The sequence below is a fragment of the Falco cherrug genome, chromosome 19, assembly GCF_023634085.1.
Source record: "Falco cherrug isolate bFalChe1 chromosome 19, bFalChe1.pri, whole genome shotgun sequence".
NCBI classification, from domain to species: domain Eukaryota; kingdom Metazoa; phylum Chordata; class Aves; order Falconiformes; family Falconidae; genus Falco; species Falco cherrug.
The window spans coordinates 5241957-5265724 of NC_073715.1; the positions used below are offsets into that span (position 1 = coordinate 5241957).

At 45.5% G+C, this 23768-nt stretch overlaps 2 protein-coding genes across 10 annotated transcripts in view; both read left to right on the forward strand.

Moving 5' to 3' along the window:
• Nucleotides 1–23768, forward strand: part of DIP2B (disco interacting protein 2 homolog B) — a 125010-nt gene that overhangs the window by 28495 nt on the left and 72747 nt on the right. The gene's annotated exons all lie outside the window — the stretch shown is intronic.
• LARP4 (La ribonucleoprotein 4) lies at nt 114–22066 on the forward strand. Of its 9 annotated transcripts, XM_055696429.1 has the most exons (18): nt 114–256; nt 2426–2525; nt 5473–5647; nt 5847–5994; nt 7500–7658; nt 7982–8057; nt 8591–8727; nt 9476–9579; nt 10617–10727; nt 11112–11165; nt 11790–11999; nt 12494–12597; nt 16263–16496; nt 17256–17304; nt 17507–17665; nt 18239–18360; nt 18614–18785; nt 18978–22066. In XM_055696429.1, exons 3-18 carry the CDS (start codon nt 5597–5599, stop codon nt 19311–19313), a joined length of 2226 nt encoding a protein of 741 aa, XP_055552404.1. In that variant the 5' UTR covers nt 114–256; nt 2426–2525; nt 5473–5596; the 3' UTR covers nt 19314–22066. The 9 variants fall into 9 exon arrangements, with proteins under 9 accessions (XP_055552404.1, XP_055552405.1, XP_055552408.1 ...); XM_055696432.1 differs by lacking the exon at nt 5473–5647 and having other exon boundaries at nt 120–256; XM_055696428.1 differs by lacking the exon at nt 2426–2525 and having other exon boundaries at nt 130–256.

Consider the following 23768-nt stretch of genomic DNA (forward strand, 5'->3'; position numbering starts at 1 on the left):
CTCCCCCCCCCCCCCCCGCCCCCCGCAGGGAGTGGGCGGATCCGGCACCGCCTGTGCCCCGGAAGTGCTCGGCGTGCGCCGGAAGAGGCGGTGGCGGGAGGGAGGGGGCCGGGCCCTGGCGGCAGGAGCCGGAGGCGGAGCCCGAGTGTCCTTATCGCTGGCGCTGGCGCGGCCGCCGGCGGGCAGCGGGGAGCGCGGCGGGGATCGCGGGCCCGCCGGCCTGGGCGCGGGCGGCAGGATGCTGCTCTTCGTGGAGGTGAGGCGCGGCGCGCCGGCGCCGGGCCCGGGCCATGTGGCGGGGAGGCCGCGCACGCTGCTCCGCGCCGCCGGCCGCGCCGCGCCGGGGGGAGGGGACGGGGCTGACACAGCAAATCCGGGGGCGGCGGCCGCCAGCCCGGCGGGCGGGGGTGAGGGGGGGGGCTCGGCGCTCTGGAAGGTTCCGCGGGTGCCGGGGCCCCCGCGTGGTAGGGGTGGAAGGCGGCGCGGTGACCTTCCGGGGGAGCCGCCGCACCGCGGCCTGCCGTGAAGGTTACGCGCGGCCCGGGCCCTGCGCGCCGGCCTCGCTCGGCGCCGGGATGGTGGGGCTGGCGGGGCCTCCCGCCTCCGGAGGGGAACGGAGCGGCCCCGGCGGGCCGGGTCGGGCTTTCCTTGGCGCCCCATGGTAGTCCCCGGCCGCCCCGCGGGGCCGCACCGCCGCTTTGCACTGGGCCCGGGCGTACTGGCAGCGGCGGCGCGGCCCGTGCGTGGCGCCTGCCTTAATTAAACAGCCGACGTTGATTGGGGTGGGGGGGTAATTTCTGGCGGGGAAAGCTCGGCCGGTGGGGCGGCCTGGGCGCGCCGGGCCCGTGTAGGGGCCAGCAGCCCGGCTGCGAGCGCGGGCGGCCCGTCCCCGGGCGTGGAGGTCACCCGGCGGGGGGGGCGGACGGGCCGGTGTGTCCCTCCCTGCGCCACACGGGGCGGGGGAGGGGCGGTGGGCAGCGTGGCGGCCCGGGCCTGGGTCTGCGGGCCGGGCCGGTTCTTCACCTATTTACGGTGTTTCACGTGATTTTGTGTAGCCCTTTCAGTGTTTGCTGGGCAAAACGGGCAACTGCGCTGCTCCCTGAAACTCCTCGATAAGTTTTGTCCAAAAAGCGTGCAAAGCAAACAGCTGCCGGGTTGGGTAAGGCACTACAGGGGTTATATATAAGACATAAATGGGGTTAAGATGTAAGCCAGGCAATTGCTAGTGGTGTATTCCCTTTGAACGTGGTGGCGGTCTTTTATGTGAATACCGATATGTATTCTGTGGTTAAGCAGCTCTAAATAAAAAGGTTTGGGAAACTCCTTGTCTTTCTTAAAGTAACTGCCTCAGTTCTGAAAATGTTACTTGCACTAGGAGGAAAAAAGGATGTCCCGAACGTGGAATGACAGGTCTTCAGAATCTGGTTTTACAGTATTTAACTGGAAGAGGAACTGTTGAAGCTAATGGGAGCCGCAGCCTGGAGCTGCGAGCAGCCAACCTCATCCGAGGCTGAGCGCGGTGGAGAGGAGCAGAGCCCGTGAGACGGAGGTGGCCCCTCTGAGCAGCAGGCGTGCGAGGCAGGTTCTGGAACCCGCAGCGGTGCCATGGAGCAGTTGTGATGCAGATGGGGCTGGGGCTGCTCAGGGGGAGCTGAAGCAAATCAGCCGGGCAGTGTGCGCCTGGGCGTTCGGTGAATCCTTTTCCGGCACAAACCTGACTTTGATTGCTTTGTTTGATCTCCTTTCTCCTCCGCTGCTAGTGCTGTGAGTTAGTTACTCTGATCTTCGTTCAGGAAGAATTATCAGTGATGTTTAATTTTATGTTCCTGAGGATAAATTTGACTTCCTGAAGGTGCCTTTTCACTGCCAGGACAGGGAACTTGAGCTCTTCACCAGGTGCCCTGAAACGCTGTAGTCAGATGCATAGAAGCAGACAGCAGCTTTTATCGCAGGATCTTTGGGTTTGCCTGAAAAATAAGGTGCAGAACAGGGTTGTGTTAGAAATTGTGAAGCTCTTGGGAGCATCAGCTGACTTGCTGTAGCTGTCAGTTATATTTTAGACTTAAGTGAAGCGTGCACGTGGCGATTGTGAGTTGATCCCTTCACAGTGTGCACGGTGGAATTCTGTTCTCATATCTTCTAGCTCAAAAAATTGGCTGCACTGAGGGAGTGGTGTAAGGCTTGGGCTGTTTTTTATGCATTAGTGTTTGGTGTGTTGTGTGCCTTGTTTTTCACTTGAGGCCAGGACCGGAATGCTGTTCACGCTCGATGATGAAGGTGCATTGGGAATATTATTAAATGCACTGTGAAAAATGTAATTGATAATGGCTTGCTGTGCCTGCTTTGGGTTTTGGTTGGTTGAGTATGTGTTCCTAGTCCAATATATTAGTAATTTATTGGGAAAATTGAAATCTGTGCGTTTCAGGTGGGTGAAGCGCTGCCCTAATTGCTGCCAGCGATGCTTCCTAGCTAGAAAACCAGGACTGTGTGAAGCGCTGAGTATTGCTGGCCCTCTTTTCTGGCAGGTGAGGCTTCCTGCTCCCCCCTGGGTGACAACCCCCCCAGTTGTCCCTGTTCATGCAGAAGTGCTGGACACCATTGACACAGGTGAGGGACACCACGACTGTGGGTTTGCTTTCCCCAGGGGTGAAAGAGGTGCCCCTACTGATGGGGTGCTCGTAGTGGCTAACTCGAAACACACGCTGCGCTCAGTCTTGTAGCCGTTGAATGAACGTGTGTTTTGAGAATTACCTGGGCTGTTTGGAGTACTGAGCTGTTGTTACAGCCTGCAGTTAGTTCCAGAGGAGTTCTGCGTGCTGCTTTTGGTTTGACACCACCTTTCTCTCTTTTCTTTTTTTTTTTTTTTTTTCTTTTCCCTTTGGTTTGCTTTGCAGCCTGGGGATGCTTTGAGAAGGTGACGGGCAGCTACGCCGGGCCAAGTCCGAGCCTGCTGCAGATTTGTGTTCCTTGCCTGTCATGTCCCCCGGCAGCACAAGGCTTCTCTTTGCAACTCCCATGGGTTTGCTGACCATGGCACTTAAATTTCCACTTCTGGAAAATTCTTTTCTAGATTTTTGACTTGGATTTTAGAGAGTTGGTCTGCTCTGGGAAATCTGTCGTGTGCTCGGGGTTAAGATTTTGGTTGCAGGGTGGTTTGAATTAATATTAAAAGAGAGTGCTTTAACAGGAACTCAGAGTACTTCCATTTTTGGTGGCTTAATTGAATCTGTTAAATGTAATTTAGACTCTTAAAATAAGGAAAATTTCTTTGCCATCCTTTTGGAATGAGATAGATGCTTCGATGGTCCGTTTTGAGGAATCGCTGGAGGAGAATCTTTGATCCACTTTGGCCAAAAGTCATCTAAACTAGAGGGGAGCTGTGCTGAGGAGGACAGCTTTGTCAGCTTGTGGATAGCAGCGAGTGTTCCTAACCTTTGTAACCCTGTAAAGCTTTAACCTGATCATGAAAGTTCCCGATAGCAGCTGGGAGGGTTGTTCTGCAGCCAATCGAATGGGCTCAGTATTTGTTAGCCTCAGTTAAATAAGCAAGAATTGATATTTTGGCCCTCTCTTCAGAAGAGCTGCTTGCCAGAATGGAGTGGTGCTGCTCCTGGAGTGCAGCAGACTGTATTTTCAGAAAGCTTATGTAAATTAGGGACTTTTTATCCTCTCAGAGTCCACGGTGTCTTGTTATTAAGATGCGTGACATAAGGGACGGGCCTTGCAGAACTGCGTTACATGGCATTAAGTGTCTCTAGAACAAGGGGGAAGTAGCCCACGCTGTGTTTCAGGTGTGTATTTCAGCCATTACAATTATTAAGTCCATTCATTGCTTTATCAGCTTGAATCTTTTGTAGTTCCTTAGCGCCTTTCACTTGGACCTGTGGTTTCTGAACTTGGTGTTACCACACATGCCTTTCGGTCTTGGCTAAAGCGCGTGATGTCATCTGTCGTACTCAGAGTTGCTTTTTACTTCTGATCAGCTCCAGCAGTGTAAAACTCTCCCTCGAGTCTTTCAATTTCATTTTGTTGTATTTGTTCCTTCCAATTACTTTCAGCTCGAGCTAAATGCTAACCTCAAAGATGTCAGGTAGTGAGGCAGTGTTTATTTTTATAAAATAATGAATCATCTCCTAGATGTGTCTTGTCTTTTTTTTGCTTTGATGAAAAGTAAATTCCAGGCAATGGGATCTGCTGGTTTTCAGTTCTCCAGCAGGTGCCCGTGCTGACAGGTATGCTGCGTCACAGGAGTGACCAGCAGTAAGTTCTGAACTGCGTTGACGGAATACACGGGTGCAACAGCTTCACGGGTTTTTCTTCTAGGGTGTTTTTTTTTGAGAGCAGCTACTCAGAAAACAAAGAAGGGAAATGCACGTGGCCTTCCACATGGAACTATTTCTAGTTCTTTCTGTTTACAGCTATATTCTTCTGCTAAGGGTAATGAAAGGGGGAAAACTCCATTGCTGTGTGGATTAAATTGGTTGTGTGTGTGTGTGATTTTGAATCTCAAAGAGGGCCTTGCAAAAACAGCGATTTTTGTTTTGCCTCCTCTTGTGATTGTCTTGCTCCTCTGGTTTTTGGAGGCTTTTTATTACTGAATTTGGGCTTGTCCTTGTAGCAAATAGCTTTGGCACTAGGTGTGACCTTGGCAGAGGAATTATCTCTAAAGCTACGCAACTGCTTCCTTATCCTTTTGCTTTATGTTTGAGGCCTGGTAGTATGTCACTCCTTAATTTCAGAATCCAGGAGGCTGGCCTCTGAAATATCAGACTTCCTTATTTGTGAGATACGAGGTAGGATTAATGGCTTTTGCCTTTTACAATCATGCACGTGGCGTGAGTAAAGTGGCCTGTCGTTAAATGTCTGAAGAAACCGGTTTGGAGGAAACTATTAGTTGCTTGTAGCGTGCTAGGAATTCTTGTGAGGAGAATTGCCTGCATGGAAGAAGTTTGATTTATCGTGATAGAGCAAAAGCCATGACAGTGCTTATCCTCTGTGCTGCTGCTGGCTTCTGGGACTCCTTGCCCAAATGCCTTTGAGCTCATGAGCAGCTCTCGGGAAGGGACCTCGGAGGGCACCGTCTTCCGCTGTCGGAATAAACGTTTATCCACGTTAGGTTCCAGATGGGAATCCAGCAGTTTCTCTTGTCTGTCTCGTTGTTCACCCTCTCACTCTAACGATGGTCCTTGTTGCCCAGTCTCGAAGAGAGATGATCCTGTTCCCCTCTCCCAACAGGCTGTGATGGTGTGTATGTTTATCTTGGCACTTCAAAAACTTTTAATCTCCTTGCTTACAAATTTAAGGGAATTATTAGTGTACATTGATGCGGATAAGATGTAGGTAAGCTCGTGGGGAACTCAGGTAGTACTCTGGTAAGTTCACGAGGGATCCTGGCATAGCAAAGATGTCACTAATTCAGTAAGTCATTAGTTTCTTCTCCTTGACATATGTTTTTTCTACCTTCCTTTCTAGGAAGGGGTCTGGAGGAGGGAAAATTTCCCTTTCTGGTGAAAGGGGACTGGAGCATTATGACAGTCGAGTCTTTAAAAGCTTATGAGTTACCAGAGTCCTTGACGGCTAGCCGCTTCCTCTGCTGATGTTGTCGGATGTCAATAAAGAGAGGTTGAAGGCAACACTTCTAATGGAGGTAGAAATGAAATACTTGGAAAATACCAAGGATTTTCCTGTTTTGATTAATGAAAAATCAAATAGGCGCTTAATAGCTGGTTAGACACTTGAGATGTGGAACTCTATAGAAAATCACTAAATTCACCTGTATTGTCTGGCTTGACTTGTAAAGCATCTTTGGGTCATTTTTCCCAACAGAAGTGTTTTGGTCTCTTCAGCAGGTAACATCGAAAGGTGCTGGCTTAAACCCTAACGCCAAGGTGTGGCAAGAAGTACCCCAAGGGAGTAGTGAGGCTGTGCCACCAACAAATGGCGCAGAGCACACGTGGCAAGAAACAGCGGCTGCACAAGGGACTCACACCGAGGGTGAGATGTCGCGGGTCTGTGTTCGGGCACTGGCTGTGATACATCCCCTGCCATGGGGTGCTGGGCGTTCTCTGCGGAGAGTTCAGCAGTGAGAAGCAACCTCTTGCTCTTGTCCTTGAGGTTGTGAGTGCTGAGGTAACAACAAGTGTGAAATAAACGTGAGAAAACACTATAGACAGTTTGTAGATGTTGTAAGTCTGACCAGCGAGCTTTGGTTTAGGGATTCAAGGTGTCCGGAGCTGCGCTGGCACGGAGTACTTCAGCAGGTAACGGGATCCAAGGGGCCCAGTGATGACTGAGTAACGCGCTAAGAGGGAAACAAGATGCTAAATGTGTAGAAATGGATTTGTGACTTGTTCACCGTTGCTGCACTTTAGTATACACTTGACCCTGTGAACGGGAAGATAAGATCTGAGGGCCACCTGCGATCCCGGTAGGTCACTGAGGTGCTGCTGAGAGCGGTTAGGCCGTAGCGTTTGTACTGGGTGGGGGGTAGAAACTGCAACACATCTATGGTTAACCTCTGCCGGTTTAGTCCGTATTCCCTTGCGGCCCCCCTTTCTGATCCTTACCGCATGGTCCTGTCATGCAGAATTAAACACTCAAATGGTTGAACTCTTCTGATTTGGTTTAGATGCGATGTGAAGCCGATTGTGTAGCTGAGGTTACGGGTTTCTGGAAAGTCAGCAGAAGTGAAGAGAGAGTACTGAGTTTGTGCACTGGATGACAGGAGCTCGTTTGTCTCTTTATTTCAAAATGAAGCCATCGTGGCAGTGTTACGCTGCTGGAAAATTGAAGGCAGTTTTTCCAAATACGGTGGTTTTGCTTTTAACAATTTTTAATGTAATAGTATCTAATGGACAGTATCCCTTCTCAACGTTTGTTTTTAGTGGATTCATCAGTAGTGTGGCAAAGATCTAGCCATCTACTGAGGCAGTTGATTTTTTTAGAATGATCTCCTTTGCCTGACTGGATTCAACCAAAATGGCACTTGTTTCTATCTCAGGCAGCTGTGGTGAAGACTAAGCTGAGGTGTCCTGCAGAAGAGATCGGCCAATTTCCGTGTCATTCTGTTGCGTTTTATAAAAACCACTAAATGCTCCTGAGTCCCTGATGTAAATAAGGGTGGTGCAGTGCATTGATGTAAGCTGTTTTAGTGCTTTGTCTTTAGGAACCCCGTTTAAATATTTCAAATTCCAGGTGGAAGGCCTGTTTTTTAGAACCTCTGTCACTTTAAAGGGATCTTACGATTTTCTGATCCTATTATTTACTTACCCTGGAGCCCCCAGCGCAAACCAGAGGATCTTTGTGAAGTGGGAGAGGTAGAAAGTGCCATCCAATACAAAGTAGACACTGAAAGTCTAAAAAACATAGGCTAAGTCTAGGTGCTTTCAGTTATGGTGTTCTTGAGTGTTTGTTTTAACATTGGTAGCCAAAATTTTTCAAATGGAAAATACTCCAAAGGTTATAGTAGGTTGTTTATTGATGATGCGTTTTTTTGGCAGGTAACATAGAGATTTCAGAGGATAGCTGCAAGCAGTATGAAGTGATGTATTCCCCATCCTGTGAAGCCACAAGAAATGGCACGGGAGTTGATGAAGCATCTGCAAATGGAATTGTCCTGGCAACCGAAGATCTTGGATACCAAATCTATGAAGTGTCTGGTGAGTGTGCAAGCTAGAATACCCCTGTCAGTATCTGTAACCCTCTAGAGTCTGCTGCAGTTACGTCATGACTGAGTAGGAGCTTTGAAATGTTCCAAAAATATTCAAGAAGATCCCAACCAGCCGTAGCACTTGGCCAAATCGGTGAAAACTGGGGGATCTGTGGCATTTTGAGGACGTGTGGTGTGATGGTCTGTAAGCATGCCTCAGATGAGCTTGCCCTCTTGGTCTTACCCAGGAGTCATTCTTTCCTTGTACGAGACACGTTCTTTTGTGTTCTCAGTGTGAAACTGAGATCTGACGGTGAATGTGGTAACTTTTAGGTGAAGGCAGCTCCGCTGTGTCCACAGAAGATATTAGAGAGTGTTTGAAAAAACAACTTGAATTCTGCTTCTCACGGTACAGTACAGTTAACTTTGTATAAACCCTTTGTTAAAATTGTTGACAAATTCCCCCTTTTTTTTTGGCTTGATATGTGCTGTCATCTTCATAAGAATGTTAGGTTGGATGCCATATGAAACGAGATTCGCTAAAATGCAGTAGAAGCCCTGTGGTGCCTTTCAGCTGTTCCAGTCCTGCACGTGCATCCGTGTCCTTTAATGAGGATTTGAGTGTGACTTCTCTGCTTCACAGTCGGAAAATGTAGAGATAATTTAGCTGTGTGTTACCAGAAGAGGATTCTTTCACAAGATCCTTTTTGCAGCCTAGCCTGCAGAGCACCATAACTATCAGGAAGATTTTTAATTAACTGATTTGGCTTTGTGTTGATCTGCTGGGATTTTTTCCAGGAGGGAAAATCTGCGTATCTTTTGGCTAGAGTTAGCTGTGAATGGTATTGGCGAATATTTAAACCTGCAGTTATTCTATTGTTTTGAGGCTTCTGTAAGTAAAGTTCAGGATTTTTATAAAACGGCGAACTCCTGTCTTTTTAGTGAGAATCTTTCCAAGGATCTCTACTTGATGTCTCAAATGGATAGTGATCAGTTTGTTCCGATATGGACAATTGCCAACATGGAAGGTATTAAGAAGCTGACAACAGATATGGACCTTATTCTGGAAGTTTTGAGATGTAAGTCTGGCTGTTGGGTGTCCGTAGAACAAAGAATCTTTCCTTGCTTTAGAGAAATGTGTTGGTCTCTGAGCTGGTTATGGCGTATTGTTCTGGTCAGCGGTGACGGGAGCCTCGTTCCGCAGAGGTGCTTGAATAAGTGGCTGTTCCAGGCTCCTGAATTCTCATCATGCTTTATAATAAATGCCTAAATCTGCCTCAGTAAGCGGCTAGCAGTGCAAGTCTTTTTCTGGGAATAAACTACTTCTGATTCAGTGCAGAAGTTTACTGGAAATGATAAAATTAGAAATGGCTTAGTAAATAAAGTTAGCTAGAATTCTTCTGACATGTCCTGTGCTGATTCTGCGCTTGGCTTCTTGCGGAAGCAGTTGTAAGTGAACTTTTTACATCTTTATTCTGACTTGATTTCCCTACTCTTACCTGAACTTTTCCCATTAGGGCTCCCTCTAGGAATGCTTTTATATCCTCGGGCTTGAATTTGAGCTGGGAGTGAACTGAATTAGGGACTGAGCTTTTTAGATACCTGAGCTGTAGATAGAGGCAGCATCAAAGAGCTAAAATACACCGAAGATCTAGCAGACCTTAGCTGGTCAAATGGTTATTTGCTCAGAATTTGAGTAATCGGGTTTCTTCAGCAGTCTGTCGTAGTTCTTTGTGGCGAGTTCAATAATTGGGGAGTCTTACTGCTGAGGTGTTTTGCAGTGCGCAGTGTCCAATATTAAGCCAATTTTTGTCTTTTTAATTTTAGCTTCTCCTATGGTACAAGTGGATGAGAGAGGGGAGAAAGTAAGACCAAACCACAAACGATGTATTATCATTCTCCGTGAGATCCCTGAAACAACACCTATAGAGGTAAATGAGTAGAAAAGAAAGGTGGAAAAGCCTGTTGATGTTTTTGGAGGGTGTCTTCAACAGTGCTTCAGGCAGCAGCAGGAAGTGTTGCTTAAAAGGTCAGCTGGTATTTAATCTGATTAAACACAGATATTTTTCTCATAAACCATGTAAGTAATTTTTTCTGCCTGGATGTATTGTCAAAAAAGCTGAGGCAGAAATTTGCTGTTGTTGTTCGATCCCATTGTTCACTAATATATTAAAATACTCTTAAGTAAACTTTTTTTCCACCGAAAATTAAGCTAGCTAGGCTTTTCTGGAAGGACGTTTGAACTGGTTTCTTTTCAGATCCAAAAATAAACCAGTCCAGGGCATAGCTTGGAATTCAGGCTGAATTTTTGTCACAGCAGTAACTTTACTTGAAGTCAGACGGTTGTTTTGGCAGCAAGAAATGTTACTAAACATTTCTCATTCATTGTGACCCCATGTGAGCTGAGCTCATTATGTTCCGAGGAGGGAGGATAATAAAATTCCTACTGATATTTGGCTAACAGAATGATTTAGTTCTTTGTTTTTTAAAGTTGTAACACAGGGTGTTTGTCTGCTAGCATTTTTAATTAGTTCTTTTAATGCAAACGCTGAACAGCTGCTTTTCCCTCTTTAAAATCTGATTATTGCAAAGCTGTCAGGTTGCCTTGATTTAGAAACATTTGTTAGAATCATTCTTGTCTAGATGACTCTCCTGATCTAAAGGCACATTTCTGCTACCTTTTCATACAGAAATACTTCCAGTTCTGTACTGATTGTGATTTTCTTACCAGATGGGCCTGCTGCTTTTTATTTGGGGAGCTCACTAGGCTGGACTGGTATTCTTGCGTTTACAAACAAGTAGAGAATAATTTGGTGTGTGACAGACCTGTCAGGGGAACAAAAGAACATCCCTGGTGGAGGGAAAATTGCAGCTGAGGGGGGCTGGAGAGTAAACTTTTGTTGGTTTAGTGTTCAATTTACAGCTCAGAGCTGATGCCCTTAATCACCTGGCTTCTTCTCTCCCCTAGGAGGTTAAGGCTCTCTTTAAAAATGAAAACTGCCCCAAAGTGATAAGCTGTGAGTTTGCTCACAACAACAACTGGTACGTTACATTCCAGTCAGATACAGATGCGCAACAGGTAAGGCTGCCTTCAACTGGTAATGACATCTCAGTTTTCTTCCTAATGCTTCCCCTGCTTGAGAGGGTTGCCCACATGCTTCCTGTAGCTAAAAGAAATGTTTTATTTCCTTATCCCCCTTTTATTATTTTAAGAGGTTAGTGGCAAATTCTGGTTAATAGAGGAAAAAGTGGAGGGATTGTCGGGTTAGAATTCCCTTGTCTGCCTCTTGCCTCAGTACTCACCAGCCATAACTGACATGGGGTATGTCCTGAATTCGAAGTGTTCATGAATGTAGCTGGGCTAACAGGGAAGCAGATGGCTAGACACTCGTGTTACGTCATGTAATATCCTTCGAGAAGTATAATTATGATCAAGATATTCTAATGTTTTTTGTATCTGCAGGCGTTTAAGTACTTAAGGGAAGAAGTGAAAACCTTTCAGGGCAAGCCAGTAATGGTAAGGCTGCTTTATAGGCTTCTGTTTGATTGATAGTGTGCATTTAAGGGGGGGGGCACTAAGGAATTAGCAGTGGGATAGTTCCTACCACTTGTTCTGGGGGCTGGTAACTTGAATGAGGTCATGAGTAGCTTTGAAAAATTACAGTTCAGTGGCTGCTGGTTATTCACAGAGCTGCTTCCCATGAGGGGTGAAATACATTCCTGTTTCGTCTTCCCTTCTCCACTTTCCCCAGAATCTGGGTCTGCAGAACTCAGGAGAGGGACTCTCGCCATCATGAGTCTCTAGGTTGAGTTAGCTGCTCTACAAACGGGGCTGCAGCAAGGCCTTTGTACTGAGAGGAGCTGCCAAAACCGGAGCCTGGGCGGTCGCTGCTATAGGAGGCAGCGTTTATCTTCAGCTTGACAGATTCTCTAGCTAAAGCGGCGTGTGATGTCCTCCCCGTTTAGCACGCTGTTAGAAAATGATCTGTATTGATTTTTATCAGAGCTTTTATTTCTACGCAGTCATCAACTTCCTCCTTCACGTCCCTTCTGTTATAATTTCGCTAGGCAAGAAAGATCGTGTGCTCTGCTTCTCCGTTTCTCCCGACTAATGGCTGTGATGCGATGTGCTCTCTTGCAGGCAAGGATAAAAGCCATCAACACCTTTTTTGCTAAGAATGGTTACCGGGTAGTGGATTCCAGTGTCTATACTCAGCCAGTTCAAACACAAGCACAGTTTGCCTCGCCACTCTTTATGCAGCCTGTATATAGTCCTCAGCAGTACTCTATTTACAGCATCGTGCCTCAGACGTGGTCTCCCAATCCTGCACCTTACTTTGAAACACCACTGGTGAGTAACAGCTGATGGAAGTGAGAGGAGCTAGCCCAAAACAGCAGGAGTCATTTGGTTAACAAATCAGCGGGGTTAAGCCACAGCAGTGGGCTTTTCAGCTGTAGAATGTGCAGGTTGACTAGTCAGATCCCTCTGTTTTATAATAGTTCCTGTTATATCGTGGACCTGATCAAGCAAGGCTATTGGAGAGGCTGCGTGTCGCACCATGGGCTGCCATTTATTTCAAGAAATGGTGTGAAATTCCATTGTCCAGTGGCTAGTGTCACTGGAACAGCTTTGTAGCTCTTCCAGGAGGACCCTGATGCTCGAGGAGACGTGCAGACTGTTAACCTGGTGGGGTTTTCGCTTTAGTAGTAAGCTCACAACATACTAGGTAACGGCGGCCCGGTGTAAAAGTACAGACTAGATGAATAACTGCTGAAGCTGATCTCATAAAACTGCAAACGTTTTTCTTTTTAGTTCAGCCATTGAGACTGTTCTGTCTGTTGCAGGCCCCCTTTCCTAACGGTGGATTTGTGAATGGCTTTAATACACCAGGATCATATAAAACAAATGCTGCTTCTTTGAGTATAGGTCGCCCATTCCATAGAAATCGGTAAGATAGCTCTGTCAGTTGTTTGCTCTCGGAGAACTTACAGTATTGAGATCCTGAAGTGTTCCTTGCACTTGTAGAATGCAGTGCCTTCTGCTGGGACTAGGGTACTTGTTTTGTTTTATCAAATATGTATGACGTTTTTCAACTTGATTTATAAAATAAAATTAAAATCAAGGTGGCAGCTCAAGATCCTAAAAGAATGGACATATGTGCTGGAGAGAGCAAAGGTAACTCCTTTAAAAGCCTCAGAGGAATTTCTGCAGACAAATAAATAACTTCCTCTTAAGGTAATACTTCTAATTGTTTGTTATACACAGATTATAAACTCCTGCAGCACAAATGTAAGCTTTTCCTGTTGTGTGATTAGCCTTGCAGAGAGCCATTCAGTTTATGCAGCTGAGAAGTCGCATGCCCAGACTGCTGGATGCTAAAACTGCTGGATGCTGAGTCTGTTACTATAATTTATTTGGTTTATCCCCATCTTTCCTGATAACTGTAAAGGACTCGGCTCAGATCTAAACACTGGGGAGAAGGAAACAGCTTTGTATTCACTGGAACAGCGCTCTGTAAATACAAAGGAGCAGTAATCTGTTTGTGTGGGTGGAAATTGTTTTATTTGCAAGTTCTTTCACTGTATTCAGCATGCGAGCTGGTAGCAGGGGAATTACTTTTTATATTGTTTGAGAAGTCAGTTGACAACTGCCTGTACCGTAAGTGGTTCTGTGATGCAGTTAAGGGCTGTGGCTGTTGGCAGAAGGTGAACTTCAGTATTCGGGCTGCGGTGACTCAGCAGAGTCTTCACACAGGCTGTGCAACTGGTAGGACAACTTGACTTGGAAGATGGGGCAGCTGGTGGAGTTACAGCTGCTCAGCCCCTGACCAAGATCTTAGAAAAAAAATTGTCCCCTTAAATTGTGCCTAAACTTAAACCCTGTAACACTCGCATGTATGCGGATCCTCCCAAAAGTACGAATGCTGAAGCTGGACAAGAATTGTGTGTACCCAAACATTAACATCTTGAAATGCCTGCACATTCACTACTGCCTCGTAGATCACATCTGTATAATCCTTAAGCTTTTAGAAGTTTTCTGGTTAAGACTTTTGTTTGTAAAATCTTCAGCCGCTGTGAAGTTATAGCTTTAGGGTCATGCGTACAGGTTCTGCTGGTCTGTCTTGGTTGTCTTATCTTTCCTGCCAATCTTGCTCAGCCTTTGTGCTAGTACAAAGCTCTGTTTTTGTGGTAATAAATCTTCATTTTGTGGCAGCAGACATTAGTTACGCTTGGGCAGGATTTCTTTGCCTGCTAAGGTGACAGCTCAGGCATCGCCTGGAAGGTTTGGCCCAGTGATGATCAAGTATCGCGCTAAGAGAGAACAGGTCCAACAGTCGATTGTCTGGGCAGCCTGCACTTCATGCTTTTCCTTCTTTTTTCACTCTCATCTCATCTCTCTCTCCCTCTCTCTGCTTTTTTTCTTCCTTATCTTTCCTTGTCTTTTCCGCTTTGCTCTTCTGCCCAGGCAAGATTGTGGCCTTCTCAGTGATGGGTAAGATTATGAGATCTGAGGGCTGAATTTATGACTTAAGTCTTCCATTTTAAGAACATTGAACAAAATGGAAGAATTCAGTTAGCGTCCCTCCTCCTCCTCCTCCTGTGGTCTTTGCTGATGGAAAACTTAACCTTACTGGGGCCTCCAAACTGGTTCTTAGTGCTTCTGGAAGCTGTGAGGTATGCATTAATCTTGGTTGAGCATATCTTCTCCTGAACTGCAGGAGAGCTCGTTTGGAGCGGTTCGTCCAGCTGCTGCTTTTGGGTTTCCGTGCTGGCTACGGAAGTGAATTTGTTCTGTTGTACAGGCAGTTAAGAGTTAAATATTTGATTTTTCTCTGTAGCTAAACATTTGTTTAAGCCCCTCATATTTATTTTGCCCTGATTTGTTGCAACATCCTTGTGGGAAAGGAAGATTGAGTCTTTGTAACAGAGAATCCTGGCTGCTAATGTTGATTAAATTGATTTTTTTCTATCCAGCCACCTAAACAGTAACTTAAAATGTCTTGGGTAAAGCAGATTAATTTGACCACTGGAAACTAGGCTCTTAAAAGGTGATTTTTGTTCTGCTTACATATGAAATGCTGCACAACTTCCAGCTGTTAGTAGCGAGGCTGTGGAGAAACCTGCCAGATAGCGGTGGAGTTGATTTTTAAAATACCACAGGATCAACGGCTGAGCAGAGGGAGGAGCCACATCACTTGCTGCTGCTCTGATTTAGTGCTGACAAATGATAATTTATCATGCGTTGAATTATTTGATTTTGCTTTTTCTTCCTCCCAGTTTAAATTCTCTGGCCAAGTGGGAGGCAACAAGTTTATTGGTGGAAGCTGGATGGAAACTACCTCTTTGTTAGGTAGTCTGGGGTCTGTGGCATCCACAATGTGCCTTTCCCTGTTTGCTTAGCTTAGGGAAGCCCAAAGCTGCGTGAGTGACGGTCTGTTGGAAGAAAGGACCCTTCTCCAGGCCGCTCCTTGGTGACTCTCTAAGAGATCCTGTAGCCCCATTAACTTCTCCTCCCGGCTAGGGATCGTACTTTGGCTGGCAGTGGGAGAACTTCTTCTGATTGCATGGAATGTTATAATGAAATTGTTTAAAAACAATAAGCATGCAAAATCCTCATTCTGCCCTTAAATCATGAGATGTGGAGCGGTGACCAAAGGAGAATTTAAGAGTTTAAGGTCCTTGCCGCCTTGCTTGCCAAAACTGGTTGGTGCTGTGTGGAAAAGACAGCGAGGTGCAGGAGTGGAATATAGTCTTAAGGCACGTGAATGCTGCTCCAGAAAACTGTTCTGTGTGGTGGTAGGTCAGGGTTTTTCTGGGTAATTCGGTGTTTTAAGACCCTGAGCCTTACCTTGCCGAGGCACTGCATGTACACAGCTGCGCCTTTTCAGAGGAAATAGAGCTTTAAGGCTGAATAATCGATAACTGGGTAAAGTGTCTGGGGTATTGTAAACTGCAGAATCAGTGTTGTGGGTGTTTGGTAACAGGAGCAGGGAGGCGAAGATCCTGGCTTTTGAAGCACCGGGGGAGGTGGCCTCCCAGCTACCCCAGCCTTATTTACCCTCTTCTCTTCAGCCTGTTCTGCCCCTGGCTTCTTCTTTCAGTTCAGTTTTTTCACTTGTGGCCAGCTCAGGTTGTGCCTCAGGCTTGGCTTATTTCTCCAGACGACTTTCCAGTACCCCGTGCCTGTGCTGCAGGCCCAGGGAAATAGAAGAATCCCTCTGGATTCTTCTGCCACCCCTAGGTTTGGGGTTTGTTTGGGGTTGGGTTTTTTTTTTTTGGGGGGGTGTGTGGTGGTGGTGGTGTTTCTGCTTGAGGGTTGTGGGGTTTTTTTGTCCCTGTGGTATCTATTGGGCAGTGATCTCAATGTTTTCTTCAAGTGGCAACACTTGACGGGAGAGGAGGTTGCAAGAAAACTTTAACAAAAGGAATAGATGGAGGTAAGGAGGAATGGCGTCATTGGCCTTGACAAATGTAGGAAACAACTTCTCTGGTGGAGTCCCAGTGCTTGCTGCCCTCCTCCTTCCTCGTCAGCTATGAATTAACTGTAGTTGGTGGTAGTTTTGGGTCCTGTTCTTGAAACTGGGTTACACAGCTGCTGCTCTGTGTCCTGCAGTGTGAAGCCTCACTTCCGATCATCGAACAGCTCGGAACACGCTGCGGAGGGTCCAGCTGCCGTCAGTACCATGCCCGTGGGGGATGGCCCACTGAACAGAACCAACTCAAGGAATTTTGTTATGGAGCGCCATAACAGTACGTTAACCGGGCACCAAGAGCAAGGATATTCCCAGAAGGATTCTCCGACCGCACAGATGGAGCAGAATGGCGATTACGGCATTGGCAGGGGCAGGTAAAGAGCTGTAACACATCGGTGCAGTTGGGTCATGGTGCCGGAGGTTTAAAGGGCTCGCATGAGCCAAGGATCCCCACCGCTGGCACAACTGGTATTTCTGTAAAGGCTGACCAGGAGAAAACTTGACGTTGAAATAAACCAGGCATGATAAATACCTCACTGGGAGCACAAAAGCTTCCTGCTTGACCGTATGGCTATTAGTCATTCTGACAAATGCCTCGCAGTAAGATCATGAGGTGTCTCTATTTCAGAATAACTGCCTGGTTTGTTCCTGGAATTAAAACAGTTGAAGTAAAGTTAGTATTTGTATTGCTGTAAATAATAAGTAGATCCTTAGCTGGGGAATTCGATGCTCCTAAATGTTGTAAGATCAACTGGTTTTATCTTTCATCTGTTAATTCAGGGTTTAGACACTTAAATAAACAAGACAGATAATGTGAGAAATCAGGTGATTAAGTTTATTACTATAAAACTATAGGATATTACAGTCTAATTGTCACTGTGCTTGTCCAGATACAGTACTCAAGGGTCCCTCCTTCACGGGGAGAGAAAAGAGAAATTGTTTTCCCGTATTGGCTCTGTTCCAAGAGCGTAAGAGCTTTGACCCCTCCTGAAGATGGAGAACATCCCAGAACTGTATCTTGAGAAGCATCGGCAGGCTGCTGTAAATCCCCGGCCACAGGCTCCCCTTTGTGCGGATGAGTGCGCCCTTCAGCTAGATGAATGCACTTACTGACTTTATTTTTGCCTTTAAAGGAGGAATGTTTTCAGAGGTCGGAGGAGACGAGAAGATGACCGGGTTTCAGTAAGTTCCGCTTCCCTTGCTGCAAGGTTTTTGCACAAAGTGCAATGTGTTGGCTGTGTGTTTGTGGAAGGAACGGCACAGTCCTTGAATTCTCAGGTTGCACTCTGGATTGTCAGTGTTCCTGGGAAATTTCCCTGACACTCGCTCAGTGCTTTCAGTGCTGGGTGTTACAGCTTTATTAACGGCTGTCTCCCTTCTCTAGAGACCTCAGTCTTCAGCAGAAACAAAGACTCAGACACCAAAGTTTGACTTGCTAGCATCAAATTTCCCACCTTTACCTGGCAGCACAGCAAAAATACCGGGAGAGCCTGTGCTGGAGAGCAGGATGTCCGATATCGTTAAAGGAGTCTGCAAAGAAAAGGTACCTGCGCGTGTCTCTGGGATGCTCGCAGCCGTGTGCGTCTGCTGTGTCTCCCTCCTCCCCTGCTTAGAGTTGCCTTACGTTAGAGCTGCACATGAGAATGCTTTAAACCCAAACATCCTACCGTGTTTATTACATATATATTACTGTAATAGTGCAGTTTCTGTCTTTTTGGTCTTGGATTTCCTTGGCTTTTTGCAGGTATTTAGCTGAAGTTCTGTAATTACACTGTTGTAAGCTCGGTTGTGTTTTGGAATAAAGCAGGCAGATGAGGAGTGTTGGAGTAGGATCGGTTTGGTGAGGTGTAGGCAGGGGCTGCTTCCAGGTGAATCTCTTCTTTGAGCCAGTGGGCTAAGCACGGCCTTACTTCTTGTTTTATCTGCCATTTGTGTTGCCCGTATAAGGGGTGATTGGTTTAGAGGTGATGCTCCAAAAGAAGTAAAATTCCCATCATTGAGACTTGAGCAGCCTTTGGAAATATCCTGCTTCTCAGATGTCTCCAACTGGCACACTGAGGAGCGGTTTAAGCCCATCTGCCATCTTTCCGTGTTTTGCAACTTCATTTCTGTACAGGAAAGCAAAGATCTGCTGCCCAGCTGCCCAGCTCCTGCTCAGGAAGAACCGACGCACAGCACCGTCCAGCAGCCGGTGACAAGCGTGAGTTCCCCGAGTCAGACCGAAGCTGTGGCATTAAGGTACGCACATTACTTGAGTCGGGAGCGTTAAAATTTGTTTGCTCTGGCAAAGACTCCAGCTGGTGTCCGGCAGGGTGGCGGTAATGCTTGTTGTTCCTTCAGTAGGTGGCTTCTCTGGAGGCCACTAGATGGAAATAACAAATTGTGGTGGTAGTGGCTGCAAAAGGCGCAGTTGTGTCTTCAAAGAAAAATACTTTCTCAAACATGAATTTCCGTGTTACTAGGTTTTAATGTGAAATGGCTTTTGCTTTAGCAGCACGGTTCAGCCGGACAGCAAACCAGAAGAAGTGTCGGCTCAGAAAGATGTTACAAGCCACACGTCCCCGCCGCTGGCTGTCTCTCCCGTCAGTGCTGCAAAGCCACCGAGGACAAATGCCGCTTCACCTTCGGCTAACGCCAGCGCAGCTCCTGCTTTGTCGACGCAGGTAAGGCCCGGAGCAGCAGGGTGCGGGTGGGGAATGGTGGGAGCTTCTGCTTGGATGTGCCGATGTAGCATCGGGGACCTTGTGCAGTTTGCCACGGCTGCGGTGTGATAGCTGCTGTGTCTGGAATGGTCCGGAAGAGCGGAGCGTGGTGGTTCCAGTGTGTAAATCCTGCTCTTTCCCTTGGTCCCAAAGGAGCCACGCAAACTAAGTTACGCTGAAGTTTGCCAGAAGCCCCCAAAAGAGCCTCCTCCCGTTGCTGTTCAGCCTCTCAGGGAACATCGCACCAACATCGTTCCCCCTGCCAAAACCGAAGACAACGGTACAGCCGAGAAGGCTCCGGAGAAGGCTCATGACAAGGGTGAAGGTCGCATGAAGGATTATTCTGGGTTCCGAGGCAACGGGCCTCCCAGGGGAGCTGCTGGGAAAATCAGGGAACAGAGGCGCCAATTTGGACGCAGATCATCGCCTCAGGGAGCACCTCGACGTATCGGCAAGGAGCAGTACGTGCCACCCCGGTCACCAAAGTAACACTTATCCAGCCAATTATTCTCTATTTAATTTGAGCTGTGGACTAATAAGCGGCAAAGGAGACTGAGAAAGAAGTATTCGTGAAGGGGAATACTGAACTGGAGCGTGGCTTGTGTGGAGAAGTTGTGGAGGGTCCCAAAATTCATCTCTAAAAGTGATTTCACAAATGCTGGAGGATTCCAATCAATATAAATATAGAGATTATAATTTTTGTATTTTTGTTTTTAATTTGCAGAGGGTTTCCTGCTTGAAATCAGTTTTGGGGTTGTGAAACTAGTGTTTTGACAAAGTGAAAGAATATGAATTGACAAATTAACCTGTCCCTCAGTGTAGGAGGAAAAGGATAAGAGAATATTATTTTTGAAAAATGAGCGTTTCTGTAAAATTAGAATTTTTTTAACCTATTTAACATTTGGCTTGTCGGATGATGTGTCTGCCATTGATGGCCTTGCATTGCAGCACGCGTCTGCAGCCGAGGTGCTTGGTCAGTGTGAGTGGAAATGAGTGCAGCCAGATACTGTTGTCATGACTAGTCACTGATGATAAAAACTGAATGTACTACTGTAGTAAACTTTGTGTTTCCAGCTTGTAGTCTCTTGACCTTACTAATAATTCATTCAGCGAGCTTTTCAAACTGTTGATTTTTACAGGATACTCGATTGTAGATCAGAGCACGTGTCTTCTGGGCGCAGTTGGAAGGAGGCAGAAGGGAGCACGTCAGAATTTTTAATTTGCCCTTTTTCCTCGCCTCCTTTTGAGGGCAACTTCTTAGGTTTGCGGGGGGGTTTGTTTGTGGTTTCCCCCCCCCCCCCCCCCCCGCTTGTTACTTTCTCTTAATCTTTATTACAGACTTTTTGTGCATTTCTCTTGGTATGTTTTCCTGAGGCAGGCCCAGTATAGGATCGATGCATGGCTACACAGTACTTGATATTAGCTTCACAAGTGAAGAGCCTGGAATTCCAGACGTGGAATTCTGCCTTGCAGGTGGGAACTGGGGGCACGGAATTCGGCGTGCCCCGCCAGGGTTAGACCTACATCTGTGTACTGACCTTTGCGTTCTGGAGTAGGGTATGGGATGTTGTATGCTAGAAATCAGGGTTTATGTATACTGGGAACCTGTTGTTTACAGCTGATGTCATAGCAACTGACTTTTTTTTCACCGTTTAAAGAGGAACGAAAGGTGAAGAGTTAAACAAAACCCCTCATGTGCAGAGAAGCTACTTGAAAGGTAGCGTCTTGCCTAGCTGTATGCTGACTAAACTCGCAACACTATCGTGTAGTAAGTGGTTAAGTTTAAAGGTGATTACAGTAATGGCCGAAATAGGAAAATTCAGTGCTTTAATCTGCCAAAATCAGCATGCCAGGGTTCAAAGTTCTGTATAAAGTCTTAGGGAAAAGTAGCTTCCAGCGGTTAAGAATCACACCTTTTTTTTTTCTTTTTTTTCCTTTTTTTTTGTTTTCCTTTTTTTTTTGTTTTTAGTGAATAGCAAGTGTACAAATTTAAAGTCATAAGTTGTGAACACTGGAAAACTCAATTGTGATATATACCGTAAACATCTTAGTAATATATGCTAGTGTTGCCATTAGAATGAATGTAAGTGGCAGTTTAAAATAACTGTGAAAATTTTCATCTTCTGATTTCTTAGCCAGATAACCCTTGGCGACTTCGTACTCAGTAGGCATTCTCTATCAACTGCTTTAAGAACACTCATATCTATTTTTATAAATATATATATAAAGCCAGAGTTGTCATTTCTCTAACTTATTATTCAGCTTGGCAATTGCTTTGATTTGATTCATAACACAATATAATGTATTTATGCAGTTAACTGTTCATTTCTACGCATGTTGTATGTATACATATATCTATATATAAAAAAAAAAAAAACAACCAAAATCATTACTCACTTTTAAACTACCTGTACTGGGTTTGGGAGGTTTTGGTTTTTTTTAATTTAGTAAAAAAAAATCGTTGATCACATCTACAGTTTAGGGATGCTTACAGAACCCTTCTCCATTTATTTCAACAATGCTACATTTGTTGGAATGATAGAGAAGTTTAAATATTTCAAAAGTTCTGATACGCAATTAATTCAAAGTTAATTTTAAAGGCTAGAAACAATTACTTGCAGGCAAACTGGAAAAAACCCCGAATCTGTAGGATAGCCGCGGATATTTTTAGGATAGATGCGCGCTGTTATGGCAGAGCTGAGTATGCGTTGGGCTGCCGACCGCGGCCATCGCTGTTTGGAGGAAGGATGGACCAGGGAAGGGGCTTGCGCGGGGGTCGGTCTCTGGCCTCGGATCCACGCAGGCGTCTGCGTTCTGCGCAGCACGCGGGGTCACTTTGTAGTGCTGAAAAAGTACCCACGTTTTTAACAGTTGTGAAACGGAACGTCTTCATTTATTAGACGTGAAAAACAAACCAACTGCAGGTGCCATCTTTTCTTGGAAGGTGATTGGGAAAACTTGATGGTGGAAAGGATGCTGCGCATGTCCGGGCTGTGCGTCTTCCAGCAGCAGATGATGGCTCTTGTACAGTGTATGCAAATAAGTCTGTAAACCTGTTGGCTTTTTCCAGCATATTCAAATTTCTGTCAGATTAGGGTGCTCATAATTATTTATTTAATACCTGCGTGCAAGAATTTAGCATTTCCCTTCTCCCCACTCCCCCACTGCCATTTATAACCGTGGGTTTTGGGGTTGTGTTTTTTTTTTTTCTTTCTGTTTTTTTTTTTTTTTTTGGGGGGGGGGGGGGGGAATAACCAAGTAAATATAAAGGCTGTGAAAACCATAGTGTTGTGTGCAAGTTCTCCTGCAGTACTCGTATTGCATGGCAAACATTTAGTGTAGGCGGACTAGCTGCTACGTTCTCATCCCCGTAACGGACTCGGACAGGCTGCGGTGTCTCTACTCACCGTGTTGGCCCGTTCTGGTGGAAACGGGGGGGAGGAAACTGGGACAAAGCGATCGTTCGGGAGCCGGCCTGAGTGCTGGTGCAGCTCATTGATTTCCTTTGAGCTGTACCATTTTATCAGCAGAGGTGAAGCTGTCCCTTGTTCAACGGCGACGTTCGGGGTGCACTTGAAGTGACAAATAATTCTCCGTGGTTCCTTCTTGTTAGCTGACCACGCGGTGTAAAGACAAATTTTCCTACTCTGCTGATGCTAAATACCAGAAGGTGTAAATCACACGTAACTTTCAGTTTTATGAACTGTGACTTGTTTTCAGAGTTGTTTGACTTTCGTTTGCTACAGAAGTATACTTCCCCAGTTAAGTTCTTTTCCAAATTACTGTGCATGGAAAAGATTGGGCCACTCTCTCGTACTTCTGCTGGGGAGTGAAAAGAGAAGTAATTATTTGCATGTGATAGTAAAATTAAAAGTGCAAAAAGTTTTTTCTTTTGATTTCTAAAATTTAGTTTTATAGTATCTTACATTCCTGCTATCTTTGGTTTTCGTGTTTTTGTTTGGTTTGTTGTTTTTTTTAAGTTAGCCTGGCACAGTATGATGGTGCAGTTCTAGCAGTAGGTTTAAAAAAAAAAAAAAAGTAAAAAAATAATAAAAATAACCCGCTCTATTAACCAGAGGAGAAAGATGATACTGTGGCAGATCAGTAGCAAATAAGTGACTTAATCGATGCTTTACTGTAGTTAAATAGCTATGGCCTTACTACTTTGTCAATATCAGCTTAATTGTCTTGAAAATGTCCGCTATTTTTACTGTTACCCAAGTGAATGTTCACCTGGGGTAAAATATCTGGTATGTACAGATGATATTTTAAATTTGTAAAATGCGCCATTGTATTACAGACGATGCAACAGAAATGCACTTCGGGGGGAAATTGCTTCTGATAAGTTTTTTTGTAAATCCTTGATTACTACAGATATGCAATAGACTTTTTGTTTCTAATTTTGATATTTCCTTCTGAAACGTAAGATTGTTGCCATTAATCTGAATGATTTATCATGCTCTTCTTTGTGTATATATTACATATAGTCTGAGCTTCCTTTAGGATGGTACATAATTTTGGTTTGTTGTAGTATTTTAGTTGGCTCTTCTCTTAAGTGCCTTTAGCATAGGCACTATAAGAGGTTAATCGAGTCTGTTTTTAATGTACAGTTGGGAGGACTTGAAACGGAGTTAAAGCAACTTATTTCTGAAAAAAAATCCATCTGCAAACTAACCTGTAACAACTTTAAAATTTTATATTTAAGAACCAGAGGTTTATTTTTATGGAGCTTCAGTTATGGATACAGTTTCCAAAAAAAAAAATAAAAAAAAATGCAACTTCAAATGTAAAACAGACTGTGCATAAAGGGTTTTTGTTCTAATTTTTATAGAATACAAAATATTCAGATAATATATTGAGCTCAAGTTACTACAGACATCTTGTTCCTCCCGGATGAATCCAGCTTCCCCTTGGCATTTACGATCTCTTCTTCAAAGTGGTAGG